The sequence below is a fragment of the Littorina saxatilis genome, linkage group LG10, assembly GCF_037325665.1.
Source record: "Littorina saxatilis isolate snail1 linkage group LG10, US_GU_Lsax_2.0, whole genome shotgun sequence".
Taxonomy (NCBI): Eukaryota; Metazoa; Mollusca; class Gastropoda; order Littorinimorpha; family Littorinidae; genus Littorina; species Littorina saxatilis.
Window position 1 is genome coordinate 14589314 of NC_090254.1, and position 13314 is coordinate 14602627.

Sequence of the window (13314 nt, forward strand, 5' to 3'; positions counted from 1 at the left end):
AAGTGCAACATCGCGGAGAAGTGCTAAACTTTGTAAACCAAACTTTCTCGAGGGGAATCCCCGTGTACTTAGTGCACGCGGGCAGTGGTGTAGGTTTAAGACCCTACGAAGAGGCCAGTGTTTCAGCTGGCTCGTTGGTCTAGGGGTATGATTCTCGCTTAGGGTGCGAGAGGTCCCGGGTTCAAATCCCGGACGAGCCCGACTTTTTTTTCCCTCCACTATCACAATTTATTTTTGTGAATTCAACAGTTTTATTTTCTTTCCATCAATAGATTATTTGAATTAATATTCTCAAACATTTGTAATTGGATTTTTTTTCATTTTTTTTTCATTTCATATTAACTGCTAGATTATATGCAGTTTCCAATGTCAGTCTTGTGTGATAGACATTTTTTTTCACCCTTTTCTTCACTTGACTGGCTAGAATTAGTGAAGTGACCACCTAATAACTTGTTCAATCACAACCACACCACACCCAGTATGAAGACTTGAATAGATCAGAGAGATTGTTTTTACGAACTCCTAGCTGTCATTGCATTGGACACCTTTCATAAAGATAATACATAATAAGTGTAGAAGTGAGCTTATTCATGTTTTTGTCATTTGCCACTAGTTATATAAACAAATGAGACACATTATTCACTTACTGCTAAATAAAAATGGAATAAAGAAAAGAAAAGGTGTTGAAGTTGGTAAAAGACTGCTAGTCTTGGAGGCAGAGAGACGGACAGACAGACACTGCTCAAGCGCACACACACACACACAATATACATACAAATACACACACACACAAAACAAATGCACAAACATTCGTTCAATAATGTAATAAAACAACAAAATCAGAAAAACAGAAACATTTTGAACAGGAGGAATCAATCAATGAGGCTTATATCGCGCATATTCCGTGGGTACAGTTCTAGGCGCTCTGCAGTGATGCCGTGTGAGATGAAATTTTATACGGCCAGTAGATTGCAGCCATTTCGGCGCATATTTACCTTTCACGGCCTATTATTCCAAGTCACACGGGTATAGGTAGACAATTATTAACTGTGCCTAAGCAATTTTGCCAGGAAAGACCCTTTTGTCAATCGTGGGATCTTTAACGTGCACACCCAATGTAGTGTACACGGGGGGAGGTTCGGACACCGAAGAGAGTCTGCACACAAAGTTGACTCTGTGAAATAAATTTCCGCCGAACCTGGGATCGAACTCACGCTGACAGCGGCCAACTGAATACAAATCCAGCGCGCTACCAACTGAGCTATATCCCCATCACACTGCGGAATGTTTTGTGTTTACCATTATAGTGTTCAACATACATTAATTATTGTACTGCATCCAAACATTATATTGTACCACAGCTGCTGTTGGCCCTCTTGTCTACAGGCATACAAAAACCAAAATGTTAACAGCTATTTCCCCCACCATCACCCTAACTTAAACAAAGCTGCAGGTGTAATCTCTGACCATATGACCAAACACTGCCTACCAGAGAGATACAGAACTAATACCTTTCATTAAAAAAAAAGACAAGTGCACTTTGCTCAAACCTTACCTCAGATTTCTACATGACATCATTGGCCTTTTACATCAACTTTAAATGATATACAGATGTGGAAGAAAATTCAAACTGTGGTCAAGCCTGGTAAGTTCTCCAAAACGTTTGGCTCAGTCCCAACATGAGCTAGAGATGTAGGATGTAGCTCTGAATTTTCTAAACCAGGAAGAACCAGCTTCAGGTTCAGGTGACACCAACATGTCCGTAGGTGTTTAAATTATTGTTCATGGTTGTATATATAGTGAAATGTCAGGAACTTTCTGGAAATATATTTTTTTAAATACAGTAAGAAAATAAATTGAGTGATTTCCTGTCTAGAATGTTCACTTCTGCAGCACTCAACAAAACTCAATACAATAATAATTATCCAATAAAAATAAATAAAAAATATATGTTCATCTCATGTATCAGTATTAAATACATGTCACATGTTTTGATGTCTTTGTCATTCAAGTTTTCATGATGCCAGAATAGCCTTTTTCTGTGACAAGAGTTGCTCAAAGTTGCACTGGAGTCCCTGCAGCACTCAACAAAAATCAATACAATAAAAATTATCCAAGAAAAAGAAACAAATTGTTCATGTATCAGTATTAAATACATGTAACATATTTTGATGTCTTTGTCATTCAAGTTTTCATGACGCCAGAATAGCCTTTTTCTGTGACAAAAGCTGCTCAAAGTTGTGCTGGAGTCCCTGCAGCTTGTGCTTCAGGTTGGCTATTTCCACAGACACGATCACCGCCTGTTTGAATGAACCTTGGCACTGACGTAAATGAGGCGACACCAACACACCAAACAGTTTCAATGGGTCCCTCAGGCTGCTGTTTTCCTTTGATTTAAGTATTTCATCTTGTTCACTGCCAAGCTTCTGCATTCCAATCGTCTCCACAGTGTCCTCACCCTCATCCTTTCCACTGATTCTCTTGCCTTTGCGTTGGCGCACATGGTCAATTTTCTCTGAGGTTTTAGCGTCTATTTTCTCTGATCTGCCTGCCTGCTTTTCAAAGAGTTTAAACTCCACATCAGTCCACGAATCTTCATTGTCCTTTTTATTGCTGGACTCCTCTTCAGCTGACACGTCAATGACAGATAACGCTTCCATCTCCATTTCATTTTTGGCAAACTGCAGAGCACCCACATTGCGAGTCCCACCCATGGAGTAACGAGCGCGAGACATGCTCAAAAACCCGTCTCGCATCAGTGACTCAAGCTTGGTCTGGCTCTGGTACAGCGACTCCAGGGCATCAAAGAATTCTAATGTCACCTGGTCCAGAGATGCTCGTAGTTTGGTCAAATCCATTTGTGATTCCATTGTTGTTTCACCAGCAAGTTCAGCTTCTGAAAGAGAACAGACCTTGTGAATTATGGGTGGATTTTTTTAAATGTAAAAAAGAAAAGAACAAAAAGGCAACAACCACCTCAACAAGTGATTAAACAACAACAAAACTGAAACTACTCAATTTTCAATTCATAAAGGGTAATGTTGAACTTTAGTGTGTTAAATTCATAGCTCGTAGTTCAGAGGCATTGAAGACTCCAAATTTGTAGAACCTGCACTTGTACTTGATAACAAGTAATTTTAGATCCCTTTAAAGTCACGGAATGAACTCCGATGAACTGTACGGTTGCATTTCGTTTACATGCATCAAAGAAGGAATTATCTGTATGTGCTGACAGGGGAGGCAATTCTGTCGTGTAAATGATGTCCCTTGGTTGACAACGTACGCCGTTTTCGTCGATCAAACAACCAAATTAATTAATTATGCTTAAGTTTGGAGCTCAATCCGTCAATTAATTTCACGACAAATTTTCTTTGACTTGGTTACAGGGACTTGTATCAAAAATTAGTAAAGAATGCCACTGGATTTTGAGCTATGAATTTAACACACTGAAGTTCAAGATTACCTCATAAAGACTCCCAGGCTCACATGTGTAAAAATTAGAGATTTGTTGATTGCACCTTAAAATCATAGTCCTTATTTCCCTCTGCCCATCCTGATCCCCTCTGCAACCAGAATTATACAGTTGTACCTGTAGTTTATACGGGGTATACTGTCAACAGAAACCAGAAACAAAGAGAATAAGAGTTGGCACATATTCCTTGAAGTCAGCTGTTTAATTCATACTGTGCAGCTGCTATCTAACTACTTGTGCTCTCTCTCTCTCTCTCTCTCTCTCTCTCTCTCTCTCTCTCTCTCTCTCTCTCTCTCTCTCTCTCTCTCTCTCTCTCTCTCTCTCTCTCTGTATATTATATTGTATTGTTTGTGCGGCCTGTTATCTGACCACAAGTGCAGATATGAACAGACGAGAAACAGAACCACAGGCAGGTGAACAGAATAACGCCAGACGCTTTGGTATTTTTGATGAATAATGTTTAAGCACACAAATGGCTTCAACTCAGATACTCACTTGTCCTTTTTATCACTCTGTCCAGCTGATCCACAAACGACCCTTCATGCAAACGACAAATTGAACAGAACTTTCCACGGTCTGTAGTCCCCTGTAGCAGAAGACATGGGAAGGTAAAAATATGAATCGGCTCTGATTTTCGCAAACAAACGAAATTGCAAAAGGTTCTCTTGAAAAACTAGTGTTAAAATGTTTATACACCATAAACATTTGGTCAATGAAAAATATTTTTAAGCTCTTTGTGTTCGATAACATTATGTACATAAACGGAAACGTAATTTTTTTCTGTTAATTTGTGGTTCCATGAACAGGGGAAGCTACTCTAACCTTTCAGACTTTCTGTGGACGAGGGAAAACAACACCACGTTTATTTTGGAAAGAGAAGTTTAATATCTGAACGTAAGATTAAGTGTCATTTTTCTTCAGGGATATATTACTTCTTCTTTGTTAGGGGTTAGGCGTGCCCATTTTCTGGAGACAATTTGTTATAATCATGTCAATTTGTAAGAAATTGTTAAACACAAAGGCGCGAACAAAATTGCAAATCATTCTAATTTCTATGGGTATGATTCTTCAAACTGTTACTGTTAGTATTAGTGTTACTGTAAGTGTTAGTAGTGTAACATTTAGTGTTTGTATTAACACTTACTTAGTCATACTATATAACTAGATCATCTAGTAGCTGTTCATGCAGTTCTATCTCAAAAGTGTGCCTGGATGCTGTGATGATTTCAAGAACAAGATGTGGAAATAAAACTCTTGTTTTAGATGAGTGAAGACCAGCTGAAGGTAGAGGTGGACTGGTGTCTGGCCAGACTGGAGGAAAAGCTCGCTGCCATGGACCCCTACACCAGACCAGGTAATCCTGCCGCTAGTTTTTACTTTTACATATAGGCCTTCAGCATAGCATGCCTTGTCATACATACTCATAGTCATAGCGTATGCAAAGATACGATCAAGGTCATCAGCCATTTGACGTCATCATCCGTGTGTACTGTTTAGACAACTGGTGTGCCTAAATTTATTTGCCTGCGCCAGACCTTAATTCCTGTGACACTCAAAAATCACCGCTGAAATACACAAACAACAGAGTTAATTTGTGTTAAAATAATTTGAAATAAAAATTGTGCAAACTACGATCATGTTTCATTGTTTGGCAGTGTTGTAAACTGTAGAAGTTATGATGATAAAATCGTTTATTTAACGTCACTCTGTAAAAACATTGGCGACATTTGTCTTAGATTAAGAACACACACAGGCACGCACACAAACTTTCTCTTTATGTACAGTGGTTCACCACCCTTCCGCCCCCCGCACACTCTCGCTCATCTAATTAAAAATGGTGTTAAGAGATACTTGGATATAAAATGGTATTTTTTAAAAGTTCTGATAAAAATATATAGTAGCTGTATGAGAAGCAATGGCGTCAGCCGCAGCAACGTCTCTTCATATCCAGGGACCAAGTGGGTGCGTGTGCATAAGTCCAGCGATAAGTTTGGGACCTTGCCACCCAAGGTCTTTATTAAAACTTAAAAGATAACTTAATTTTTCCTTTGAGGTATTTGGCAGAATATTTCTATTTGAGTTCATAAACTGAGTCAGGGGTTGAAAGTGGCATGAGTTCAAATCACACTCCAAAGTTAAATGAGCAATGGTGAGGTCGGATTGACAGGTGCATTTAAGCTCTAGAAATTGGTAATTCCCAGCTTCTGCCCTTAGGCGGTTAATCCTTTTTATTACACGTGGGCATGCATTATAGGTGTTCATCTGTTTTGATGGGGCTTCCCGAATGAGCCAGCCAGAGCTTATAGCCTTGTGCATATATTTGTTCCTCCATTCTCTCCAGAGAAGAGAGTCTGTAAGGCTACTGATCTCAGAAGCAGACAATGGCAGGTCTACCTCGGAGGCGCCTATGCCTTGGGCAGCTTCTTTAGCGGCTTTGTCCGCTTTCTCGTTGCCAGGCACGTTCACGTGTGCTGGACACCAGACCAGGTTAATCTCGCTTCCTTTTTTTGAGTCACTTGAGAAAAAGTGACTCTATGTAATCGGTCAGTGTTAGTCTGTCCGGCCGGCCGGCCGGCCGGCCGTCCGTAGACACCACCTTAACGTTGGACTTTTCTCGGAAACTATCAAAGCGATCCGGCTCATATTTTGTTTAGTCGTGACCTCCAATGACCTCTACACTTTAACGATGGTTTCGTTGACCTTTGACCTTTTTCAAGGTCACAGGTCAGCGTCAAAGGAAAAATTAGACATTTTATATCTTTGACAAAGTTCATCGGATGTGATTGAAACTTTGTAGGATTATTCTTTACATCAAAGTATTTACATCTGTAGCCTTTTACGAACGTTATCAGAAAAACAAGGGAGATAACTAGCCTTTTCTGTTCGGCAACACACAACTTAACGTTGGGCTTTTCTCGGAAACTATAAAAGTGACCGGGCTCAAATTTTATGTGAACGTGACTCCCAGTGACCTCTACACTTTGACGTCTGCTTTGGTGACCTTTGACCTTTTTCAAGGTCACAGGTATGTCTTGAAGGAAAAAAATTGAAATATCATATCTCTGAAACTATTCATCGGATTTGATTCAAACTTTATAGGATTATTCTTTACGTCAAATTATTTACATCTGTATTGTGTTGTGAATAGCAATTTCTTCCTGTCCATCTGATGCCTCATATAATATTCAGAACTGCGAAAGTGACTCGATCGAGCGTTTGCTCTTCTTGTTATAATTTTATTTGCCAGCTCCTTTATGGCAATGACAACATCATGTCTTTTTGATCTTTTGTTAGATCTTAATGCTTCAATGGCTGCTTTGGAGTCAGAGAATACTATCTTTTGAGGAGGAGTGTTCTTGAGATTGAGATGAACAAAGTAGAAGTTACTAAAACTCCTTGTTTGTACAGAATGTGTTTCTGTTATGGTGTCGTTATTTTGTATTCTTAATTTTCAAATTCTCTCTTGAAATGAAATTGAAAGTGGTATCTGACTGGGTAGGTTTTTAGGATCTTAACCCTTACACTGGTGCAATTTTGTAACACATGTTACATAGCCACTGGTGAATTAACAGAGAGAAAAATAAAGGAAAACGGTCATATAGGTTTTCACATCCATGGGAGGTAATCGGAACCGACCAAACAGACTGAGCCAGTAGCGCGACATATGTCGTGACAACCAGGTGACAGTATAAGTAAACTAGCGCGACAACCAGCCTAAGGGTTAAGTTTTGAAGATTGTTGTTATTTTGTCTTTGTACAGCCCAGGAAGCAGCAAAGGTGCACCGAATCCTGAAGAGCAGCAAGGCGCCTGTTATTAAGAAGCGTCAAGCCATGCGCAACATGTTTGGTGACTACAGAGCAAAGATGAAAGCTAATGAGAAAAAGAATTTGTCAGGTAAGGGTTCAAGGTTTTTTGACAACATCTTGAATAAGCCCTGTGTGATGATCACTGTCACATTTACAGGGATGTCATTTGGCATCGGACATAGACCGATCAAAAGGTTCAAATGCCCGATTCACTTAGCCGCATGGCGGTCAGCAGGGCCTCACATCCACGTCGAACATCGGACATATGAGGATATTTTTTTCAAATGTCCTATACATTTTTCATGCAGGAGGACAAATGTCCTATTGTTTTTGTCACAAAGTGGTCAATGTCCGATTATTCTATCATTTGATCCGGACATCGTCAGTACTTCTCAATTTACAGTAGTTTGAATGCTATTTTATCGATGTATTGCGAAGCGATGTGTAGCAGACGAAATTAGACACTTTGTGCCTCTAGTACCAAAGAGTTTCCAAGGCTCGCAACTCGGAATGCTCGAAGCCAGTTGAGAGTTGCCTCCCTTCGCGCTTTCCCCGAAAATAACAAACATGCCGCCTAAACGAAAACTGATCCCAGAAAAGGGACAGAAGAAATTACACTTCAAGTCCCTTCCCTCATCATCTGTCAGTAGCACGGAAACTGAGCTTCCTCCAGCCCCAGAGCAGTTAGAGCCCGATCGCCCAGGTGAGAATGTCGATCGCGATAGTCAAACATCGGAGCCGAAGAAAGACACTACCCCCTCCCTCACCCCCACGCGTAACTTCGTCTCAAGCTGGGCGACATCATTCCCGTGGGTGTCGCATGACCCAGAGAGGAAACTTATGTTTTGCACCTCATGTCAGTACACAGGGAAGTCCAACACTTTTACCGTTGGCTGTTCGAACTTTTGCAAATCGGCCCTTACCGATCATCAAGAAACCAAAGACCATGCTGTTAGTGTGCAAGTGCCATCTCTCCAGAGAGACAAGGAGATAGTTGAAACCCGAGATATGCTGATGCGTGTGTACCTGGAGGGGCAAAAGGATGACATTCACAAGTCACAGTGGGTGGTGAAGGTTGTTAAAAAGTGGACATCAACGAGGAAGCGAATGCTCTTCAGCAAAAGAAAGGAACCAGCACAGTAGTTGAAGTTCAGAGACAGAAACACTGACTGTACTGACTCGATGTAATTTATTTTATATTTTCTGTTACTTTTTTGCCAAGAAAAGTATTTTTGTTCTTTTACCCTCGTGCCAAGAAACTAGTCAAGTTTAATTACATTTACGTTTTGTTGCGGGAAAAAATGTCCTGTTGATTTGTTTTTGTTCAGGACAAATGTCATATCACTTTTACATTGGCCAGGACATTTGTCCTATGCTACCTCTCATGGATGTGAGGCCCTGGGTCAGATGTCCTATCGCTTTCAACTGAGCGCGGTCATTGTCCGATAAGAACTCCATTCCTTCGGACAGCGCGTTATTTGATAATTTTCCTTTCATGGTAAAGATCTTCAAAAAGTGAACAAGAGCTCTCGCGTACAGGTGCACTGAATTTGTGCAGTGCAGACCTTGCGTTTTCCGAACCGTTTGCGGTATGAGCCGTTTGCATACACCTGTCTACAGCACACTTAAGTTAGGAGTAGGGGAGACAACTCCAACTGATCAAGGCTCGCATCTGTTTTACTTTGCTTTCGGTTAGAGTTGAAGCGCACGGCACTAAATTATGCCACCAAAAAAAGCTAAAGCCTGCCAAACAACAAAAAAAGCTGAACACGTTTGGCGTTTCAACGGCATCGTGTGCTACATTAGGGCCAAGAACATGGGAAAACACGGCTATCAATAGCATCATTCTGTAAAATGACAGCGCCAGTAACAGTGTCGCCGCTGAAACCTCCACAATCACGGAAAATAAAGTTTCGTGACTTGAAGATGGTGTTGGTACAACAGGAAATTCGCACAGACGGTCTTTTAATAAGGTTAACTATTCATGGCTGACCCTGTTTTGTACTAGTTGGTTAGAATTTGACAGCAAAGGGACCATCTATATAGGTAAACTGTTTTGTCGAATATGTCAAGAAAAAGCTCTGTCAGGAAATCATGCAGTTTGTGTGCCAATCAAAGTAAGAGTGCTGAAGTTTTGGTTGCTTTTTAGTTTGTTTGTTTCTTTTTGTGTGTGTCCTGTTTGAAACAAAAGTAATTAAACAATATACACACACAATGTTGATGCATATACTAGAGGAATACCCGGCTTTGCCGGGTGAATCGCGAGACAGAGACAGACAGCGTGGCACTTCGCCGTCTTAGAGCACGTGTGAACATTTTCATCCACCAGTTTGTGCCCACTCAAAGGAAGGCAAGAACATACAGAGAGACAAAAGCCGCCAGACCCCATCACAAACAGAACTCTACAATCCACAGGTGTTGCCTGGCGAGCTAGCTATAAATAGCTCACAACTTCTAAGGCGAACAACTCTGCAGAGTTTGCTGTGAAGGGCGACGGTAGTCTCCCTGTCACACTCGACCCCCTTTGAATGAACTTTAGTTCCGAACCATGGACCCGCCAAGCTTAGGTCCCTCCCAGGTTGGTGAAATGGGAACAGCACGAAAATGATTCAGTGGCCATAATGCCATTCCTGAACATATCATGTCGAGTCCCATCCCCGTCGACGAAGTCAAATGTAACCGAGTGCCGAAACACCACAATCACCTTTGAAGGCGAAGTCATCTCAAACAGGATTGAGAATTTTAGAGCATATTTCTAAGCCCTATATTAACTGTTATGGCTTCTCAAAAGCCAGAACATACAGACAGACAAAAGCCGCCAGACCCCATCACAAACAGAACTCTACAATCCACAGGTGTTGCCTCCACACACACACACAGACACAGAAGCCGTATATATCTATCTATATATATATAAATATATAGAGATAGATGACAGTGGATTTTTCAATAAATAGATTCGACCTTTGCACTTTTACAGTGAAGACAACTTATGGGTACATTCAAGGAAAGCCCACAACTTCTAAGGCGAACAACTCTGCAGAGTCTGCTGTGAAGGGCGACCATAGTCTCCCTGTCACACTTGACCCTCCTTTGAATGAACTTTGTCCCCAAAGTTCCGAACCATGGACCCGCCAAGCTTAGGTCCCTCCCAGGTTGGTGGAATGGGAACAGCACGAAAATGATTCACTGAACATTTCATGTCGAGTCCCATCCCTGTCGACGATGCCAAATTTAACCGAGTGCCGAAACACCACAATCACATTTGAAGGCGAAGTCCACTCAAACGAGATTGAGAATTTTAGAGCTTGTTTCTAAGCCCTATAATAACTGTTATGGCTTCTCAAACGAAGGCCAGAACGTACAGAGAGACCAAAGCCGCCAGACCCCATCACAAACAGAACTCTACAATCCACAGGTGTATAGAGATAGATGACAGTGTATTTTTCGCGTGGCTATAAATTGATTCGACCTTTGCACTTTTACAGTGAGGACAACTTACGGGTGCAAGGAAAGCGTTCTGGACAGTGCAGTGACATTCTAAAAATAGTAACGTAGTAACGGGAATATGGATTGACGCCACACGAAGGAAGGGAGATAAACGCAAAACACTGGAGAAGATAAGGAAGAGTTACTGGGAATGGATCTGGGAAGATGAACAGAAAAACCAAAATCGGTTCAGCGCTGCGCGCTGAGAGCACGTGTTGAAAATTCTCATCGACCAGGTTGTGTCCGGGGTCTACCTGAATATGCCCACCAAATTTGAAGCAGATCCATCGAGAACTTTGGCCGTGCATCGCGAACACACACACACACAAGTCGTATATATATAGATGTGTATGTGCACAGGATTTTGTGTTTTGCACAAAATTATAATGTCCTATTAAAATGTCTGAAAGCAGTCAAATGTCCTATTCATGCCGAAGAGCTCAGGACATTTGTCCTATAGGTATGAATTTGTGGCTACATCCCTGCATTTAATAAATCTGTGGTGTTCACTCTTCTTTCAGATTGTGTCGTCACTTTCCCGTGACTAATTCAGGATTAAGCTGGTTTTCCTATACTTGATAGTAATGATACTGCAGTTAAACTAGCTTCAAGTGCAACTAGTTGAGACAAAACATCCAGCCAGCGGGAATTATTTTTTGCTTTTGTTGTTTTGTTTTTCAGCACAAAGTTCTGGCGAGTATTCATATGGCTATGTCAGATGCTCACTGATTGATGCACAGAATAAAAGTAACCAATATATATACTATTACTTTCAATACCCTATATATTTCATGCAGTTGGCTTGTTCATTTCTGCTCAGATACCTGCAGTCTACTCAGGTGTAAATGGCACTTGAAATCAGCTGACAACAGTTTTCTGAAGAATGAAAACAACAGCTTGTTTCTAGCGCAGATTGCTGTTTTTGGATTTTAAACGTTGCTGGAGTTGGCCGATTCTTTTTTCTTCTAGGAAAGCACAAAATTCTTATTGTTTCACTAACAGTAACTAACAGGGTCCGTACATGTGCATTTCTTATGATTTGGTTAAAGATGTTTTGGGTTGTTTGTTTACTTTCTCATTACCTCCATCTCTATTATTAATAAAAAAAACTAATGGGGATGTCTGTATGTGAAATACTCTGCTGATGATGTTGATTCATTCATCTGTTTCTACAGCCATGAAGAAGTCAACACTGGTTGCTGTCAAGGACGCTCCCAGTGATTCCAAATTTTTGCGACGCAGTGCAGGAGCTGCTCCTGGACAGGACTCTTCCACTTCCAGCGACACAGTGAACACTCCTGAAGATGAAAAGCCACATCAGTGTGCAGATGGTAGCGGTGAATCAACTCACAACACTGAAGTTGCAAAGACACATACCGCAGAGCAGTCTGCAGAGCCTGGCTCTTCGCAAAACAACACTTCAGTGCCATTAAATTCAGCTGAGGAATTCAAATTTGGTTTTGGTGGAAGTGAGGGTGCTACTGAAAGTGAAACTGTCAACACAGGCGAGGGTGCCGCTTCAGATAATGCTCAGAAAAACTATTTTGTGATGAAGCCGTCAAGTGAAGAGTTTCGCTTCAATTTTACAGCAGATGGATGTGGACAAGAGACATAAATCTGTTTTTGCTCTTCTTTCTCTGATGCAGAAAAAAGATAGGGGTTCTATTTTGATTGCAAGGACTCTGAGCTGTCCAAATTATCTTTTCTTTTGTGTAAGTTTCTCTATGGCGACTTTTCTGAAAGTTTGCGGATGTGTCGAGCTGGTTTGATTCAATGATCGTAAAAGAGAATTTGTTAGAATATGTCATTTCAAACTTGGTTAAAGTTATTATTGACATGGCTCTTCAATACTTGTGAAGAACCTGAAACAGTGAAGACCTTGACCTTGATGGCATGTACTGGAAGAAGCAGGAACAGATCTACGCAAAAATAGATGAACAACTATTAACTCAGTGGTTAAATGGCTGTGAAACTGAAAGAGTTGCACACCCTCAAAAATCTGAGACAAACATGTTGTTACTGTTACTGAACAGTGTCGACAAGCAGTCATAGCATGACAGTGATTCATGATATGCGTGTTGTGTAGTGTATGCTTGATGTGACGCCCGTTTCTTTCAGGAACATGCTGTCATGCACATCAAAGCTCCCTGTTCAAAGCCACCAAATGGCTAGCCTCCACTGAACTGTTGCCACGTGCATGGTTGGGATTCTTCCGGTATATGCCGGAAATCCGGATTCGTAATGTCTGTGGTGACGTGTTTTTGTTTGTTAATTATACAGATCAGTCCCACCCATGCATGTGTATTTGCCTCGGTTGGTTGAAGGTGCTCAACTCTTTCCTAGCCCGTTAAAAACTTGACATTGAACTTTACATTCAAAATCAAACATTATCAATTTTAGTTGAAGTATTTATGTGTCGGCAAAGATTAACACTTGACTTGTGTCAACAATTAAATGCTCTTGCTGTTTTTTGTTCACGATGCCAACATAAAGACCAAACCTGACTGTACATAAATAAATAAATGAAAACGATTGAGCACTTTTGT

General features: G+C 40.9%; 2 protein-coding genes and 1 non-coding gene across 3 annotated transcripts; 2 read left to right on the top strand and 1 right to left on the bottom strand.

Annotated features, from left to right (window-relative positions):
- Positions 1-128: 128 nt before the first annotated feature.
- On the top strand, positions 129-200 carry Trnap-agg (transfer RNA proline (anticodon AGG)). The gene has a single exon. It is a non-coding gene; the product is annotated as a tRNA-Pro (tRNA).
- A 609-nt stretch (positions 201-809) lies between these two features.
- Positions 810-4112, bottom strand: LOC138978235 (coiled-coil domain-containing protein 115-like). The gene is made up of 2 exons (XM_070350904.1): positions 3968-4112; positions 810-2896 (listed from the first exon to the last, which is right to left on the bottom strand). The coding sequence occupies exon 2, from the start codon at positions 2868-2870 to the stop codon at positions 2193-2195; it is 678 nt and encodes a 225-aa protein (XP_070207005.1). The 5' UTR covers positions 2871-2896; positions 3968-4112; the 3' UTR covers positions 810-2192.
- A 171-nt stretch (positions 4113-4283) lies between these two features.
- Positions 4284-13305, top strand: LOC138978236 (UPF0488 protein CG14286-like). Its single transcript, XM_070350905.1, has 4 exons — positions 4284-4366; positions 4736-4826; positions 7233-7367; positions 11944-13305. Exons 2-4 carry the CDS (start codon positions 4736-4738, stop codon positions 12381-12383), a joined length of 666 nt encoding a protein of 221 aa, XP_070207006.1. The 5' UTR covers positions 4284-4366; the 3' UTR covers positions 12384-13305.
- Positions 13306-13314: the final 9 nt, after the last annotated feature.